The sequence below is a fragment of the Cyrtonyx montezumae genome, unplaced genomic scaffold (genome assembly GCF_038088225.1).
Source record: "Cyrtonyx montezumae isolate F1298 unplaced genomic scaffold, pur_monq_1.0 scaffold_2, whole genome shotgun sequence".
NCBI lineage: Eukaryota > Metazoa > Chordata > Aves > Galliformes > Odontophoridae > Cyrtonyx > Cyrtonyx montezumae.
In genome coordinates, this window is record NW_027071936.1 from 15,856,151 (window position 1) to 15,875,726 (window position 19,576).

The 19,576-nt window shown below is 35.1% G+C and overlaps 1 protein-coding gene across 2 annotated transcripts in view; it reads left to right on the forward strand.

The window, feature by feature from the left end:
* The window catches only part of GRID2 (glutamate ionotropic receptor delta type subunit 2), a 637,449-nt gene that overhangs the window by 122,316 nt on the left and 495,557 nt on the right, over window positions 1–19,576 (forward strand). For both annotated transcript variants that reach the window (XM_065736492.1, XM_065736493.1), the window contains exon 2: window positions 13,612–13,767. In XM_065736492.1, the coding sequence (XP_065592564.1) occupies window positions 13,612–13,767 (156 nt within the window). The remainder of the gene's footprint in view (window positions 1–13,611; window positions 13,768–19,576) is intronic.

The following is a 19,576-nucleotide window of genomic DNA, read 5'->3' on the forward strand; positions in this document are numbered from 1 at the left end:
GCTGCTTCTTCATGAAAAAAATGAACTTTGGCTTCTTTACTTTCTTTTGGAGTGTGTATGAATATGCACGAGTACTCATAGTTGATAATTCTATACAGCGTGTCTTTACTGCAGAATTCTATGTGCTCTTATTTTTTTAAATGAGATTTTTCTTGGATTTCATATGACAAACTGGATTATTGCAGCTCTTAAATGTAAAATGTTACCCTTTAGAGTAGTACTTCTATTTATATGACTCAGATGAATTGGAAAGGGAATTTCCAATTTTTTTAATGTAAAAAATATTAAGCGATTTTCTTACAGTAGTTAGAGAAGCAAAACATCATCAGTCTTCAAGCACAAGTAATGTTTGTTTGTTTCCTCCAATTTTCTAGATGTCTGTATTTAGGCAGAAATAAGGCAAATAGAAACAAAGACTAGAAGCTTCTGAGGATTGGCAATTGTTCCATAGCCATAATAAGAGGTGTGGTAGGTGATCTCTTCTTCGACACACTCAAGATCTGACTGAATGGCACTCTGAGCAACCTGATTTAGCTGTAGGTGCTCCTGTTTAATGCATAGGAGTTGTATTAGATGATGTCTAAATATCTCTTCTAACTCAAGTGATTCTGTGATTCCATATGAAATGGAATAACCATTTTTTCTTGTATTCAGTCGGGTAAAAAATAATGCAGGCATCACACCTGTACCAGCTGCTGTGACATAGTCCAGAAACACTGACTGGCATATGCTTACTATGATTTGTCTTGTTCTAAGATAGCCAAAGAGAATCACTGAAACTTCAGCCACATCATGGTTTCTGTAACATACTTTGATGACAAAAGTCTGTCTTTAAACTTTGTTCTTTCTTGAGTTGTAAGAAGCAGAGAATATATTATGAAGACGCCTTGGGATTTACAGTCTTAAATCTTCTGCAGGAGTCAGATGCATAACAAATCTTACCTACGAAATATATTGGAGCATGGGCTCATTTGTCATTAGTTCCTGTATACTATTATGTTATTGAAGAACTCATAAACATTGCTGAAGATCTTTGTTCAGCATTTTCTGCACTCAAGATTTTGAACTGTGTCCCATGAAAATGTTCTGGCCACCCTCAAAGAATTCTGGTAGTCTTCAGCAGTTTTTTTGTTTGTTTTTTTTTAATCACTAGTTAAGGATAAGATTTACTACTATCCAGGAAAAGCAAACAAACAAAAAACCACTGCAAGTTTACTGATCCAAAATCAGTATGAAGTGTATGAATATGAAGTGAAGGAGGAAGGAGAAAATGGGGAATGTTCCCATAGGGCAGAGACTCACCTGGCAGAGCTGTGTCCCTTTTTCAGTGCCTAGTATTATTTCTTCTTGTGCTTTGAGGACTCTTGTTGGTATTCTATTTTTTTTTGTTTTTTTTGTTGTTGGTTTGAATTTATTTTGTTGCTGTTTCTTCTGCTGTTGGTCATAGTTTCCTGGTGGTTTTTTCTTTTCTTTTTTTTTTTTTTTTTTTTTTTAGGAAGAAAAATTGAATTTTCCTTGTTACGCTTTCAGTGTACATTTTAATTTAGGGCATGTTTCAGTACAAGTTCATAATGAATTGTAACTGGAATACAGGATATGAAAGAGGAGATCTGAATGTCAGTTCTTTCTATTGCCCCTCTTCTTCAGTAAATATTCCTATTCTTTAAGAGCTAGTTTGATATATGTGGTATGTTACTATGCAGCATGTTAACTACACTGCTCTCAAGTCCTAGGCAGTATGGTTTTCCTCTTCCTGAAGAATTTCATCTTACAGTAAACCTTACTTTATCAGCAGTAAATGGTCTGTATGATGATGATTTAGGTAGTGTGGGAAATCATTTCAGTTAAGAAATGATCCCTTCCCAAAACAATGGATTTGGGAGTCATGCCTGCTGTTTTGATCTAATTCCTTGAAGTAACTTTTTGCTACTATTAAATTTAGCATAATGAACTCATAGATTTCCTTAGGCACAGAAACACATCAAAAAGACACACATAAAACTCTCCTGTCTTTGGAGCAATGCTGAGTAAGCAGAGGTTACAATTTTAAGGAATTTTTTATCTGTCCTTAAGGAAATCAAATACCAAATACCACAAGTTATGGATACAAGAGGCATTTATATCAAGCAGATTTCTGGCTGTACCTTCAGCATTCTCCCCCAGAAAGGTTCCCCCAATATAGTCTTAAGTATTTATTGGCAGTAATACTACAAAAATTGCCATAAGTAAATAATACAGTCATAATAAGTTTAAAAACTTGTATACAGATTTTAAAGATTTACTGTCTCTCACCACACAGAAAGCGTCCAAGCATCACTGAGTGAGATTTACTCTTTTCCCAAACCACAGAAAGACTTTATTGACACAGAACTAACTAGAAACTGCAGCAGATGTATCCACTGAAGTCGTTTAATTGCAAAGGGGGGCAGAATTCTGTAATATTGAAAATAACGTCTCCTTGTGCTTTGTTAAATCATTTCACAGTTTATTTGATATTCATATTCCATATTTAGAGAGTATACTGGGATTGTTTTATTGAAGTTTTAGAAACAGCACATAAGAAACATGTTTTCTTAAACTAATGAGTTGGGAGAGTGGCTAATACTAAAAGTGACTACAAGAATAGTATGAAGGTTATGCTTCTTGCATGGGTTTCCTTTTGCATTCATCACATGGGTAGTAATAAAATGTGACAGAAAATAAAACACACATTGTTTACAGGCAATTTTATGCTGATTCAAAACAAAACCTTGTTCTCCTTTCAGTCTTGGAACAGAAAATGTTTTAGGCTATATTAGTGCTTTGATAAAGAAAATCTATTTTTATGATTGTCAGTATGTGATGGGAGTGTTGCATGATCTTTTTTATCAGTTCTGTAAATTAAGAAAAAAAATTTTTTAAATATTCTGCCTGCAACTAGCTGCTGCCAAATTATAGCTTCCTCATTTTAACTTTTCACAACCTTGAACTGATTAGCAGACAACATGTAACAGTAAAAAAAAAAGGTTTTGTCCCTCCACAAGTTTGCACATTTGGAGTGTTTCTTTTGTCTATTTATATTTTAAATTTATTTATTTATTTTCCATTCTTAACTATACATGCTTAAGTTTGACTATGAAGCAACCACATGAGATTTCTTTGTTTCTTCCTGTATAACTTTCTCTATTATCCAGTCTGCAATATTTTCCAATTTACAGTATGTTAAACATATTTAATAATCATAGCTTGAGTTTTTATTATTACTAGAAATAATAAAAATAGAAATAATTCTAAGACATTACACACATGATTTGGTCACCTTCAGCTTATAGGCACTTCATGTCCTCCCCTGCCATCATGCTCTCCTATGAAATATCTCTATAAGATAGGGTCTATGATAATAATGTAATTATATTACTTTTAGTGTCAGTTTTACAAGATTATAACGGTTAATCTGTAGATTAAACACAAGATACTCTGAACAAGCAATCAGCACTATTTTAGCTTCTAATTTTAACAGCTGAATCATTACTTTGTCTTTGCAAGTTATTGTATATCTTCTTAATATTCTTTCATCTGTAAAATGGGAATATTATTACTCATTTGCATATGATTCTATCAGGAAGTATTTTAAACCAAATATTTGCTTGTAGATTTCTTCAGTGATTTAAGTGCCTAGCTGATTTCTCAAAAATATTTTTAAATTGCAGATAATTTGAGTTCATAGCAACTTTGGACTTGGAGATTGGGGTAGAAAGTATGCTTCATTTATTTCTTCTGTGGTTATTTTGTGAAATGTTAGAGCAGAAAGTTCATCTGAAATCTCACTCTTCAGTTACAGTACTCATTTGTCAGAACATAGGGCAAAACTATTGCAATTCGACAGGCAAGAATTTTTTTTATTTTTCTTAGGAAATATACACTTCTCAAGAAAATATATTGCTGCTTGAGGCATTTTCAGCCTCAGATTTGCTAACATCCTGACATATATCACTGCACTATGAAGTCTTGAAAAAATGTGGAAAGAAGGGAGGGGAGTATTTGGACTGATACAGGTGCCTGACACATCCGTAGTGTGCAGAAGTAGCCCAACAATTCTTGCTTTGAAAATTTGCCTTCTAAGACAGCAAGAATAATAAAAAAACAGTGTAGGAGTTAGTTGTATTTGTCTTAAAGTTAGGAATTATTTCAATTAATTAATTAATTAATTTACTTCTTACATGATGCTCCTTGGAAACTACGTTTTAACGCAACTGGAATGCACTTATCTAACTTGCGATAAAGCTTTGGAAATTATAAAATCATAGGCATATGACAATGTCATAATTAGCTTTCAAATAGCTTTATGTTACTGCGGTACAGTAGTGTTATTAAAAACAAAGAAGTAAGTTCTAGTGCAGCAGAGAACTGAAGGAATTTAAAGCTGATCTTTTTGGTTATGTTTGGTAGTCCTATACAGATTGATATTTGTTCTGTTTTTCCTCTGTTTTCATGTTTCCTTTTTGCAAAAATATGAGCAAATGTTATCAGAATTTATTGGTTGAAAATTTTAAAGTAGGTCTAAGTTTATTTGTGAGTTATATTCTCAAGGATGTTTTTTTTTGTTTGTTTGTTTTTGTTAGACATACTTGGCAATTATGAATTGGAAAAGTAGAAAATTTTCTCTAATGTTTGTAAGAATTATATTTAAAAAAAAAAGAAAAGATAAAACAAATATGTCACTCTATAAGTGTCAAGCACCACGAACATGCAATGTCTGTGATTGTGAGGTCACTTTGAGCCTTGAATGTTTTGCTAATTTCAGATGAATTAACAAAATTATAGAGCGTGAAGATTAGAGTTAAGGGGGAGTATCAGTACTTCAGAAAACTTGGTTTGAGAAGCATGTGGGAAACATGTTAGAGACAGGCTTATTTGTGCCCATTTTGGAAAGTGGCTATTTCTTAGGACATTTGTGTTGAAACTGGAATCTGATCGATCCTACGTTTGCTACCCTCTGTGACATTAGAGTGAAAGAGGTAATGTATGCTAATTTTCAGCTGAAATGTAAATTACGTTCTACTGAACTATCTTGCCTTTGCAAGAAAATAGGCTAGATGTCTCTGAGACTAGATTGTTCAGTTTCTCCCATTTCCTTTCAAAGAGCGTGTTTGTGTGTAGATTTGCTGAATGCCTCTATTCTAGCAGAAAGAAAACCTCTAAAGAAAAGAAAAGCTGTTTAAGGAAGGGATTAATTTCAGAGTCAGCTTTTGCATTTTTAGAGGAGCACAAAAAACCATTTTTCACTGCAGCTATTCTCTCTGCTGTCATCTCAATCTTGACCATGGTATTCATGACACTTCATGTAGGATCAGATAGATTTTTAGAAGCAATATATTTCAAAGTTATCTGTCTGTACTTTTCAGTAGTATGCTGACTCAGTACCTCTTTATCTTGTTTTTTTATAATGAAATCTACAGCATAAAGCCTGGGTTTATATAATGTGGTGCTCAAGAAAATAACCTTTTATTCCTGTAATATTCTCCCAATGGCAATCTTTATTGTTAACACCTGTATTTCAGTATTCAAAACCAGAGTGCTCTACTGCATGAAATAGCTAAACCATTTAGAACAAAAGGCTCGAGTAAATTTTGATTATTATTGTTATTATTTTATTATAGAATCATACAGTGGTTTGGTTTGGAAGGGACCTTTTAGGCCACCTTTGAAGAGAAATAGGAAGGGAAAAGCCAGAAAACGTTGCACTGTAGCCTTTGCACTTTTACGTTTGTGTGTTATGTAGACATATGTCTGTACGTTATTATTACACCTATAGCACACTGGTAATCTTATTCTCATCAAAGTTCAGCTGTTAGTAGTGTACATTTCAGCAGCTGCTTCTTGACTTATATAAAAGGGTTTGACAGTGGTTTCCTCTCCATCTCTAAATAATAGTTTACATCATTTGGTTAATCTTTCAAAAATTACAGAAGTAAAATGTGACTTAGTGGCAGACGATAATAAACAATGACAAATGGTTAGCAGCTGTTTAGGGCTTTTAGGATGTATTTATCTGCAATGACATTGTTTTATGAGGTGCTCTTACGTTCACAAGCATGGGCTAATGAAGATGATTAAATAGTGTGTAGAAACTGTATTTGCTCTGGTTCTAAAACAGCAGCTCTTAATATACATTATAAAGCATCTTTTGAACATTCCTTTGAAAAATGCAGATACTGTTCAGCAGATTTATTATCATCACACCAATTTTCTGCATGGGACATTAATAATGTGACAATAATATCTACCAAACCAGATGCTTTTCACAGCTAGACCCCAACTTGATAGTTATGGATAAGATAGAAAACATGAAAATCTTCTCATTATTATCAGATCATTTATTGCATAATGAATGCAAAAATTCTATCTCTGTAGTTAATCACCACATCATGTTTACAGTGGATTAGTGCAGAGAAGATATCCTCATTCTGTGGAAGGTAATCAGTATATAATTTGTATTGTTTATAGGGATATCGTGACCTGCTTCAACTACAGCAGTAGACATCAGTCTCCAAAAGCATAGCTGGTGTTTGTACAGTATTTTTGGATTTGCGGGAAGAAAATCATTGCGATATGTTCCATGGGTTAAATAACTACGAACAAATGAAAGGTGTATGCTGATTGTTATGTCTTTTCATACAGTAGTTTGTACATTCATTTTCTATGGAAGGTTCACTCAAATTAACGACAATATAGAGCATGTTAGAAGATATTTTATCTACCTAGAGATTTTTCAGAATCGCTTTTTAAAAATACCATAGGATATTTACTCTGTAGATAAAAAAAAATGCACCTGAATAATGACACACAACTATTCAGGAGTGTACAGATGGTGAAGGGTCTGGAGGGCAAGAGATGTGAGGAGCAGCTGAGGCCTCTTGATTTGCTCAGCCCAGAGCACAGGAGGCTGAGGGGGGAGGCCTGTTGCTCCTTGCAGGAATCAGAGGAGCGATGCTGAGCTCTCTAGTGACAGCTACAGGACCCGAGGGAACAGCATGGAGGTGCATCAAGAGAGGATAGGGGTGTGTGTTAGCAAAAGGTTCTTCACCAGAGGGTGGTGGCCATGGAGCAGGTTCTCCAGGGCAGTGGTCAAGGCCTCAAGCTACCAGAGTTCAAGGAGCATTTGGACAATGCTCTTAGACATAGAATTTGAATCTTGGGTGGTCCTGTGTGGACGTAGGAATGGGACTTGATGATCCTTCCAACTCAGGATACTCTGTGTTTCTGTGAAATGCATTTTTAACAGTATTACAGTGTTTCATTTTATTTCTCTCTCTAGACAACAACAACCTTCCCTAGAAAGAGGCTAGCAAATGTCAACTGTTTTCTGTTTGTTTGTTTGTTTTATAAGATTAAGGAGATTCAGCAGAAGAATTTGACAAATGGCATCATTTGTTGTATTAAACTTAAGTGTTAAATGATGGCTTGGAACTTGAGAACAATTAGAAATGTCTGTCAGGATGAGCTCAAAATAAATCAGCAGTGATTGAAATGAGTTCGTGCTTGTGCATATGTGCTTGATAGACAGTGTAAATAAGGAGGATAAGATCTTAGAATCTGTTATTTCCAAATGTGAACGTAATTCCCAGTGACTCTTACGCGTATCTACAGTGCAGCAATAGAATTAAATGAAAAAGAATAAAAATAAAAATTCAATATGTGCTTACTAGCATTGCAAATTGTGAGAGCAATAAATCTCAAAACTTCCTGAGAACACAACAGAACTCCAGCACCTGTTGCAGTCAAATGAATTGACTGCCACTAATCGTGTTAGAACTAAATTTTGCAAAAAACAATGAGAAGACAGTGAATTCTACATCCTCGAGCTTCTGTTTCTGCTTTTCTAGAAATTCTTTATTGCTTTCTAATTAGTAGGTGTGATGTACAGTACCTGAAGAATTGGCTCTCACTGTACTTAAATTCATTCAGAAAAGCTTGTAACATAAAATGCTCGATTTTTCTTTGTCAACTTGTCAAGGATCCTTTATACTTCCAAATCTGCGTAGCAGACCCTAAGAGGAGAGAGAGGGGAAAATAAATAAAGAGAGTGAAGGGGAATATCAGAGGTTCTCTGATAAACGCAGAGAAGAATCTGCATTCTTCTGCTGAAGAAGGGCTTTTTTTTACTGCCTCAGTTTCACAGTGAAATATTCACGTATCTGATTTTTTTTGTGAAGTCTGTTATTTGTTTGAAAACATTTAACTTCAAGATGTTATTTCACAATTATTATTTTTTTTAAATTGTGATTTTTTTAATTAATAGAATCATAGAATGGTTTGGTTTGGAAGGGACCTTTTAGATCACTTAATTCCAACCCCCTGCTATAGACCAGGTTGTTTAATCTGGCTTTGAGTGCTTCCAGAGAGGGAGCACCCAGAACCTTGCTGAGCAACCTTCTCTGTCTCATCACCCACACAGTGAAGAATTTCTTCCTAATCTCTATTCTCCTACTGTCTTCCAGTTTAAAGCCATTTTCCCTCATTCTGTTGTTACTGACCTTACAGAAAATCCTTCCCCAGTCCACTTGGACATTGAGTTGTTGACCAGAGCCTCTGAATGTGACCATCCAGCTAATTCCTTATTCAGAATGTGGTCCATCCATCAGTTGCCCTGAAAGAGAAGAGTAAAGCATGCTGATACTCCCCCTTCATTTACTGAATCAAGTCTTGATTGCATGGTTTTGAGTGCCTGTAATTCAAAAGAGAATCTTACAGCAGCTCTGAATGTTTCAGGAATTAAAGTTTGTGTTCAGCTGCATTAGTTAACAGTGCGTGCTGTAATTGTGGGAGCTACATAGACAACGGGAGATGTCTGCATATGACCTTCTAAATTCCTGTGATGAGAGCAGTGAGATCCTCAGATACGTCATGACTCTCTTGTTCGTGTTGACAATAACTCCACTATATAATTATTCTTCCAGTTCTGTGTATATATAATCATTCAATCAGGCATGATATCCTTCAGTTTATTCAGAAATTTGCTGTTATAACTTTAAAAAGAATGAATTTTATACAAATATTCCCAATCATTGAACATAACTATTGCCTAATGATATCATGGGACCTTATCCTACACAGTATCGCAGGAGCAGCCTCATTGATTTAAGCACTCAGAAACTAATTTCATGTGGTGGAAGTAAGATTTGGGGCAACTTGCTCATATTTCTGCAGGACAACTCAGATGAGGTTTGACATGAGAAGTCCAAATTCCTGGCTTCCAGTTTTGAGTGTTAACAGCTTGACCATTCTCCTCCCATCTGCTGCATTAATTTTCTCATTTAGAATAAGAATGTAATATTCTTTTTCTTTCCAAACATTCCTGGACTTCTGAACTAGTAAATTACTGGGCTAAGTACATATAACTTTTGCTAATGAGGTTTGCATGGGTAAAATTAAGAAGTGGAGATCAAGCTTATGTGCAGAAATTGAACTCTAACTTCAATTTAAATGGCATTTAATCCATATACTTTCCCCTTATTTTTGAAATGAAGTACTTAATTTGTGATATTAATGCCATATCTTCATAGATAATAGGATACATGGATGATAGTTTAAAGCAGTACAATAAGTGATTTTCCTATTTTCTTAGCCATTGGAAGTATGGACGTAGTTTGAATCTCTTCACATTTCATTCTTCTGGTCATGGTGCAATTCCGTCCTGTATTTGTGTTTCCTGGGCTGCTTCTAGTAAACTAGATAAATTTCTGAAGAAATCACCAGTAGTATGTAAGTCAGATTATATTGTTATACCTTGAGGTCAGTAGGACAAGTGATCTCTGGAATGCTTTTCTGACAGTGTCATTGCTACTTAGTGAACTTAACAAATCTGTGCGTGATTTCGTCTAGGTTCATTGAAATTGACAGATTTCTGGTGACATTGTTGAGTGTGAATGAGATGGTTAAATAATAAGAATTTTCTGCTATGCTACAGGATGTTATTGATGTGCTGAGGTTTTTTAGAGAGCCAGTAGATAATTGCATTTGTGATGCCCTCATCCAGATTCTGAAGTAAAACTGAATGTAATGATGCCCTAATAGAAAAGTGCGAGGGGAAAACTGGTGTTAAGTGCTGTGTCAACACATCAACTCCTGATGCAAGCGTGGGAATTCTCCTTGAGTATAGTTAGAAATGACATGCTTAGTATGAGAACTGTTTCAGTTGAGGTATGCAGTAGGGAGGAGAAGAAAAAGTAACACCACCTCATTTTGAAAACTGTTTCCTTTGCCAAATAGTATTTTTGTATCATTTTCTAAGAGACCATTTGCACATAGTATCTGGAGAAATAATTTTGCTACGTTTCTTTAGCTGCTCATTACTTTCTTTAACGTTTTTTTCCCCCCTATAGCTGAAAGGCTTCATTTTGGAAACACAGTTCAAAAAAGTCTGTGGTCATTCCAGTTTGTCAAGTGAAGAAGATAAGGGCAATATTTACTGTTATCTGGAAAACCTGATAGACCCAATTCACATCAGAAAAACAGAGGACAATTCCTGAGACCACAGAAAATTGAAAATATTTCAGCTATGTTACAAACCAATAATACTTTTATGTTTTTATTGAAATGAGTTTTATTTTGGAGAGCTAAGAAAAATTAACACATTGCGTAATATTGATTATGTAGACACACTGTTGAAAGAAACCTTTCGATCAACAAGTGTGTATATAAGAATAGGAACAATTAGAATGCTTCAGATGCTGCTTTGAGTTTTTCAGTTTTATTTGAGAACAAAAATTAAAGAAATGTGGTGAATCAATTATGAAATTTGTTGTCACCATTTGAAGCTGAATGCACATGCTGCTGTGCAGTGACATTTCCTGAAAGGAACAGTGTTTTTTTCTTTAGTATTTCTCAAAAGGCTTTTTGTATAATTAAATTAGATCCTCTGGTGGATAAAACCCTAATTTCTGAAGGAATCTAGGCTATGTTGCTTGAGCAGAAGTTATTGCTGTTGTGCATTTTTACAATGCTTTTATACATGTAATTGTTTTATGAAGACACAGACTAAAGCATGTGCAATGTCTCATTTCCGTAAGGTAGCTTTTTTAATACGTCAGATGCAGCTCTGTTTAGGGAACTTTTGAAATTTGTGTTTGGTAAATGGAGCCATAAGTGCTGCTTACAGTAGTGCAAAACAGGAGTAGTTGTAGTGTAGCGGGGAAGTATACAATTTGTGAATGCTGCATGGAGTTTCATGAATCCCTATACTTTATGTATGTTCAGATGCTATCAGAGGTAGGATGTGCTTCAGACTGAGTAATGAGAGAAAAAAAGAGTTGTTTAATAGGGGGACCCGTGGCTGAAAGAAACAAGAAGGATTTTGAGAAACTCGTTGCAGCACAGATGAAAGCAGTTTTGGGAGTAGTTCTCTGCTGACCAGTGGTGAAGCTGAGAGTATGAGGGGGGCTATTGTGATAGCTGTTGCAGAAGAAGCTCGCTAACTTGGATTTTTCTGCATCCACTGTTCAGTAAGTTACCTGGTTTGCAGAGAGGAAGCCAGGCTTAAAACAGCATTTCTCAGCTGTAGAATAAGAAACTTTACAGTGTTGGCTGTGAAGCTTTTGTTTTGCCATGGTGTTTGCAGTGGAGTCAACAGCTATCCTGTATGCATGCAATAGGTACATGTTCGCTTCCTTCCACTGTGGCATGTTACAGAATTACTTAATAACCATGTGAAATTGTTGCTTCAAATGTTTATTAGCAATCAATGTCTGTGCTAGGTTGTCATCATCAATATACATGTATTTTCCCTCCACAAAGACAAACAAAACCAAGCAAAAATATTTAAAAAGAAAAAGAAAACACTCCCCTCAAAATAACTCCATAAAACAACATGAAAACAACCACAACCAAGAAAAGCAAAAACAAAAGTATAATCACAATAAATTTTGGTTAAAACAAACAAACACTATTTTCTGAGATTAGAAACAGAAATATGTTTTAGGATATTGTATTAGGTGAAGTCTCCTGTAATTTTAAATTTTACTTGTATACAAAAATAATCTTCTTGGAGAAGCCATGGTTTGCAGCATCTTGCATACTAAGTGTTTTCTCAGCTGTGTGAGGCTTTGCTTTATGGAACTAAATTAAAAAAAAAAAAAAAGCAAGGGAGAAAATGAATCTTTTCAACTGAGATTTGCACAGAGATGACAGGTGAATGAGGTGGAGAGGTAAAGAACAGCTGTTCCAGATGGCAGCAGCTTCAGGAGGAAAATGTTTGAGTCAAAGCGGTCAGATTGTATGAAGAAATGTTCATGTGTAGAATGAGTGGTGCTGGCAGGGAGACTGGAGCTGGAGGTCAGTGGAAAAAATAGGATAAATAATGCATATGATGTTAACTTCTCTTAAAGTTGCCATTGCCTGTAAATCAAACTTTTCCCACATCACTGCAGATTTTTTCTTGAGGTCATCAGCAGTCACTATTATGTGTACCCTTTGGCTGCCTCACAACATGCATTGTTTTAGTTCAGTTTTGTGTTGACAATGAATGCTCAAGAATAAATAAGCCTGAAAACTTGAGAAATTTCATAGAATAGCTACAGTTTTCATCAGTTTGTTTTTGAAGCTTCCCTTTGTCTATGAAGCTTTGAAGCTTCTTTAGTCTATGAAAATAAATAACTTAGAGGTGCTTGAATGCCTCACTTACCCTTTTGTGGCTTTAAACAATAACAAGTTCTTCATAGGACTATGATACTGTGATTAGAGCAATCTCTGCTTAAATACTTAACATAATAAATTAATGTAAAATAATAGGAAATTAGAGATGCTAAAAGTAACATAGACTAAAGAAAGTGAAAAACAGCACGCTCTAGCCTGGTAGTCCTTTTTCAATATACCTAAAGAACTGGACGTGCAAGCTTTAGAAGCCTCTACACTGCCAACTCCTCTTGTGTCTAACAGTTTCCTGTTGAAGATGCTCTGCTTGAAGATTTTGGGGAAAACGCAGAACAGTCACTTTCTGTCACATACATACAGGGAGAAATAACTTTAATTAACCAGTTCAACTTAATTTACTGACAGGTGGTTAGCTGGAGTGGTTATTTTACAAATCGGATAGGAATTAGACCTGAAATAGTTTTATCAGCTGCCGACCTGTGTATTGATTGCTGTTGTCAATTCCAACTCATTTTCCCAGTGCTGCTACTTTTTTAGACTTATTCTCAGTTCTTTTGAACTTCATTTCTTTCTTATCTTTCTTTTAATGATCATTAGATATAATGTGCAATAGACAACTATGACTGTTTTGGTCATCCTGTGTATTAAATAGCACTTTTGGAAAGGTATTTAGTTCTCATTTCTTGTCTGTTTTTCTCTATACATAGATAATTTCTTTTGTGTCTGATTGAAGATCCCCACTATTTCTTGCTGGAGTAAATGCTTCTCTTATATTTCTGCTCTATATTATGTTAAAATGTAGAAAATCTCTGTATTTTGATGTAGCTTCTGGGTTCTGTGTTTTGAGAACTGCTCATCAGGAGTGAGTGAAGAGGTGAAGTTAAAGCATAAAATATGACTCGAGTGATTATGATTAATGTTTTGAAAAGTGAAATGTGCAACTTCATTTTTCTTTTTCCTTTGTTCTTTTTTTTTTCCCAGGGGCAATTTTTGATGAATCTGCTAAAAAAGATGAGGAGGTTTTTCGAATGGCAGTTGCTGATCTCAACCAGAATGATGAAATCTTACAAACAGAGAAAATCACGTGTTCAGTGACATTTGTGGACGGCAACAATCCATTCCAGGCAGTTCAAGAAGGTAGGACATGATTATTTTTCTTTTCTTTTTTCGGGCTTCTTTTTCCATTGAACATCAAATTCTGCCTTTGGTTTTGAATTTAGCTGGTCTGGTTTGTGCTGGTCTTCAGCTGTGACTTCAGGCTGTAAGCTTCGGTTCATATTTGTTGTTTTGCTGTAAAGGCTATTGAAAAATGGTACATTACTTAGACTATGTCTTCACACTCTTTCAGGCTATTTTTAAGTTGTTGTGAAACAGATAGTATTAAGAGGTCATGAAGTACTATTTCTTGGTTTCATTTCATGACAATACCACCTTACTTAATTGGATAATACAGGCTGCTGTATGTCTAGCCTTTTAGCACATGCCCTTGAAAAAGTTACCTGCTTTATAGGAGGGATTAGAGATAACCTGATGACTCAGAGTCACCCATGTCCAACATGATTTTGTACTCATCCATCCCTTGCAATTTCTCAATTACTCCACAAGAGATGGGGGCACTGCTTTGGGCTCCTGTGATAGCAGTCAGATGATAGCAGGATTCAGTATTTCAAATCTCTCTGAGCTTGTGTGACTGAGCAATTGTCTGGAAAGACAGCTATATGAAGTTGGTAGGTGTATGGATTTGAATTCCTAAGTGTTTGTATTTCTTTGCTATTCTGTAATCTCTTTCTGAGTTGCTGAGCATGCATTTATTTTAGGTATATTATTTAACTTGAGTTATAAAGAAAACAAAATGTTGATGGCTTTCTAAATCCTTATTGGCCACTCCAGATTGACAGATAACATAGAACTTAAGACTATGTAGCTAATTTTCAAAGAGTTACAGCAATACCTGTGAAGTTAAAATCCAAATAGCACTTTGTTTTCAGTGGGCTTTTGACAGTGCAGTATTAATAGAATGGTACTCAATACTTATGTTATTGGATTTTGTTTGTTTGTTTGTTGGTCAATAGAATACTTAAGTTATGAAATTTTAGGAAATTTTGGTTTAGTTTAAATTGTGCAAGCAATGCATAAATGAGTAGAGTGAGCAGCATTTCAAGACATGTGACTGTGAAATTAATTCAGTTAGAATGAGTTCACCCTATTTCAACCTAAAAAGATAGACATAAAAGCTATTGGATAGGTATGGAATCCAGAGGGCTGAGGAATTGCAAAGTGAGGTAAATTTTTTTTATAAACTTCTTTGTTGTTGTTATTTAAGCTTTTTTCCAGTTGGTCCAGGATGAATAATAAATGATGCTTTTTGATTAACACCAATTAATGCTGATACATAACAATTTCCTGTATCGATGAGTCAGAGGAGTCGCTAATTATTTTGCAGAACTGAGTTTAAAGAAAAATATTTATTTAATTCTTACTTAAATGAAAAGGAACATCTAGAAAATTAAAGCAAGTTGGATGAGTTAATGACCTTACACTTCAATACTCAATTACTCTTTTTTTTTTTTGCAAGACAGTTACATTTGACTTTTTTTTTAATAATATGGTCAGTACCTGAAATACAAATAGAGTAGATTTGACAGAAGTTTTAATACCATGTGTCAAGGGAAAGAGGTCTGTTGTGATATTGATGAGTTCAAGAAAGTGTTAGTAAAAACTATTGCCAGTGCACAGTTGAATACAGCTATGTGTCCATGATTTTAGTGAAGAACAACAGTTTCATCTTTGGCATGTGTTTATCTGTGGAAATTTGTTTATCGGGTTGTTTTTGTGCAGTTAATATTTGCTTTTAATAAGTTGGAATTGAATATATACATAGGTTGTACTGTATTGTTTCAATTACTTTACACCAGGCTTCTTCCTTTTCCATTTTCTCCACATCCTTACTTAACTTGTATACTGTTCTTAATTGGATTTCTTATAAACAGTAATAGAAGGGAGGAGGATCTCTGTAACATTACCACATATATCATACCTTATACCTTGGTGGTTACTGTGGGTTGAGAAGAGCAGAAAGAATGAGACTGGTCTGTAAGCAAGAAGGAACAGTAGTAATATGCTTAGCAATACCATAAACACCTAAATGCTCAGACTTACATATTCAGTGTATAAAAGAAGTAACAGAATGAGGCAGTTTCCTGGTATTAAACTCGTATGGTATTCAGTGTACCCAAACTTCAATTTCCGTGCCTGTGTAGCTCTTCCTTTAGCACTTCAGCATTGCTATGCTGCTTATGTCAGTAGAAGGTAACGTGTAGTCTACTAATACAGCCTAGAGTACAAAGATTATACTGTAGTAAACTGTCTGAAATGTGCTTTATTCAAACTCATAATAACTATTTGTTGTGGCTTTGACTTCTGTTTTTCATCTTGTTGAAACTATAAACAACTGTAAAAATACAAAATATTCTGATGTTTGACAAAATGATCATTTAAATCACTAAAGACCAAAAGCTTAAATGTCACCTAAAATTACCTAAAATATACTATTTCTAGTAACTGGGGAAAGTTCATAAAAACTTGGCTCAGATTTTGATTTTCAAAAACCACAAAGTCATAAGTAAAGAAATGATAAAATGAGACTTAATTTGCAGAGAAAATATTACAAATATATTTTTAATAATTATCCACTCACATATTATTTCTATCTTTTATTTAATTTTATTAGCAACGTTAGCAATTGACTTCTGAATGAAGTAAACAGGAGCACTCAGATAATTTGTATTGATTTTTGGATGTAAATATAATTAATTTGATGGGACTGGCTGGAACACAGTACTTACTGTTCTCTATGAATCTGTTTGTATAAATTATTATGGTGCCCTCAGATGTCTTCCATTTGTACCTTAGGGCATCTCATTAACAGTTCTGATTGGACCGATGAAACTATATGGCAAAGCTGAGTGGTTTTATCCCAGAAGAGCAGTGAATGACATGCCCCATAATATCACTTGAAGTGTCCTCAGGGGTGATTTATAGACATGTGATAGTGCACAGACATAGGAGATGAAATTGATTTTCTTTAAGTTAGAGAAATTTTTCTCCCATTTGGTTTATGCTGTGTCAGAACGGAGCAACAGTGAGTGTGATGTGTGTAATTTTATAGCATGACTTGTGTTGACATGCAGCATGATAGGGCAGTATAAACACTCCATCAGGATGCAATCAGGAGAGAGAGGACTGCTGTTTGGGGGAAAGATAGACCAGAGTGGTCAGGCTGAGGACCACACAGTTGCATGGCCAACACATGGAGCTGCAGAAGGATGGGCATGAGTTTGCAGAGCAATGTGGCCAAGAAGAAAGGTTGAGGCAAATAGATGCACATCCCAGTCCAGATCAGGGTAGTTGCCATCTAGCTGCTGAAATATGTGTTTACCTATGGACTAAGTGCGGCACTTTCTTTCCTCTCTTCCTTTCTTTCTTCACTACAAAACACTTCACAACACTTATAATGCACATTTTCAGGTAAGCTCTTAAAATGTTTGCGTGTTGGTATGAGCAAGAAAGGAAAAATATTTTGTCTGGTCTTTTTATGCTGTGCCAAAGTTGGGTGCTATGAAGGTAAAGAAGGAAGTACTGTTTTTTTAGCGTAGATACTGAAGGAAGTAGTGATAGCCAGTTATTGCATTGCAGCAAGTTAATATTGTAAGCACTATGAAACAGGGAGTTACGATCCATACTAGTGGCAACTTTAAAATATATAGTATAATAGTATAGACTTCCCTTCTTGTGAGACTTGAATTTACAGCTGTATTTAAATAGGACTGGGATAGGCATTCTGCAATATACTTAAACTGTAATTATTTTTGGAAGATGACATGCTTATATATTTCTTTTTAATGAACTGGGTTGTTGTTTTGTTGTTGTTGTTGTTTTTTTAACTTTTACAGGGTTTTTTTGTAAAAATAGATACATCATTTTTTTCATTTGTCAGAAAATCACTGCATTTTCATAATTCTCATTTTTATTACTCTTGCTTGCTTCTGTATGCTAATAATTAAAGCCTAAATGTTATGATTCAAGGCCTCCTACTGCCCGCAATTCTTAACTTGTCATTAATAATATGATTATGTGGCTACTGAAGGGCTCATGTGAAATATGCATTTTGTAGGGGGTTCTCAGCTGAGTTACTTTGCTGGATAGAGCACTAGGTTTCAGTCCGTTCTTAATGATTCTCTTGTCTTCCTTGTCTTCTGTTTTCGAGTCATATTTCTGCAGTACTGATTTATTTATATCTGTGAGAAAACATTTTTTATACTGAAGGTATTACTGCCGACCTTAATTCCTATCTCAAATTCCACAGAGGGCAAGTAGATTCTTTGGTAGCGTAAACCAAAGCTAACACTTTGGCTCACGCTGATCTGCCTCCTTGGGCAGCACAGGTCCTACAGTCCCTAAACTGCTGTTCTCATCTGTATGTAAGAGTTGTAGAGTGAATCCTGTAGATACTAGCGGTGCTGGAGGCATCCACAGTTTTTGGAGGGCTATCAGAATTTGACAGAACTCACATCCAAACACGTGTAAAGCGTCCTCATTGCCAGTTTCTTAAACCTAATGGCCAGTGTCTTGTTTGTATTTGGTACTGCAAATTTTTATTCTACTCCTTTTCCTGTCTTTTTTAATATTCTTAACAACATCATGTTTTACTTAAATAATCTCCATTGTGATCCAATGTTTTCTTCTACAGGCAGCATAAAATAAATGACGTATAGATTTTGCTGATGTTTTTTGAAATACGGTTTGTTTGACAATTTTTTCTATTATAAACAAATATAGGTTTTACTTCTACTTAATTATTTTTAAATGAACCTCTTTGTCATTCAGGTTAGTCACCAGAGTATGCTAACAGACACCAACTCAAGCCTTCGTAATGGTTTTTGAAAGCTTACTGCGATCAGTGAAGTAAATAAGGCAGTGAGTCATAACTAAATTGTATTCAGCTGTAGAGTAACAGAGGTTTGTAGGGCAGCAATATGTATGAAGGTCACATACAGGATTTTATTCAAGTCAAGTTTTGTGGTCAGAAATTATGGCCTTATGGATACATATGCTTTAGCCTTTGGGACTAGAGGAATGTAATAAGATTGTCCTTTGCTTTTTTTAATTCTTCTTTTTTTTTTTTTTCTACAGAAACCTGTTTAAATCCACAGATATCGTGGACTGCTAAACTTTCTGTCACTCTCTGTCACTTATTTCTTCACATTCCTTACTGCTTCTAGTGCTGTTTATTAACCAGTATGTGTTCAGCTTGAGATTAAACCTTATCAGGTTTTCACTTCCTCACTGACCTTCCATTTTTTTTCAGGTTCAGTTTCTTACTTCCCAATAAAATGGATTTTGGTGTTAAATAATACTACTAATGCTGAAGGGGAAAAAAAACATTTTCAGATAGAATTTGAACTGTAAGATGTTTAATGAAAATAGGAGTAGAAAGAGTACAGTGGATATATAGTATCCCATTGTAAATTGGGAGCTATTGGAAACACTGACAATTGCAACTTGCGTGTGTCATCATTACCTCAGTGATGTTTGGAAATAACATGGTGTAATTCTGTTGAATTTCCTAGCCCCTGTGCATTGGTACCGTGTAGCAGTAGTGATGGCACTGTACAGTTTCCAAAGTGCTGGATGGGAATTCTGGTACTATTCCACAGCCTTTGCTATCATTTTAGTCCTAGTGTTACAAAATCAGTCAGATCTCCAGTTTGTGGAAATATGCCACACATATTCCAAGTGTTGTTAGCTTAAGAAAATTTTACAACTCTTGTGATAGCATCGTGGTGTTTAGAAGACAGGAGTTGCATGGGAGAAGGGAAGGGGGAGCAGTGGCTGAGCTAGAAAGGGCAGAGACTTCTATTGGGAGGAGCAGGACACATTTAACACG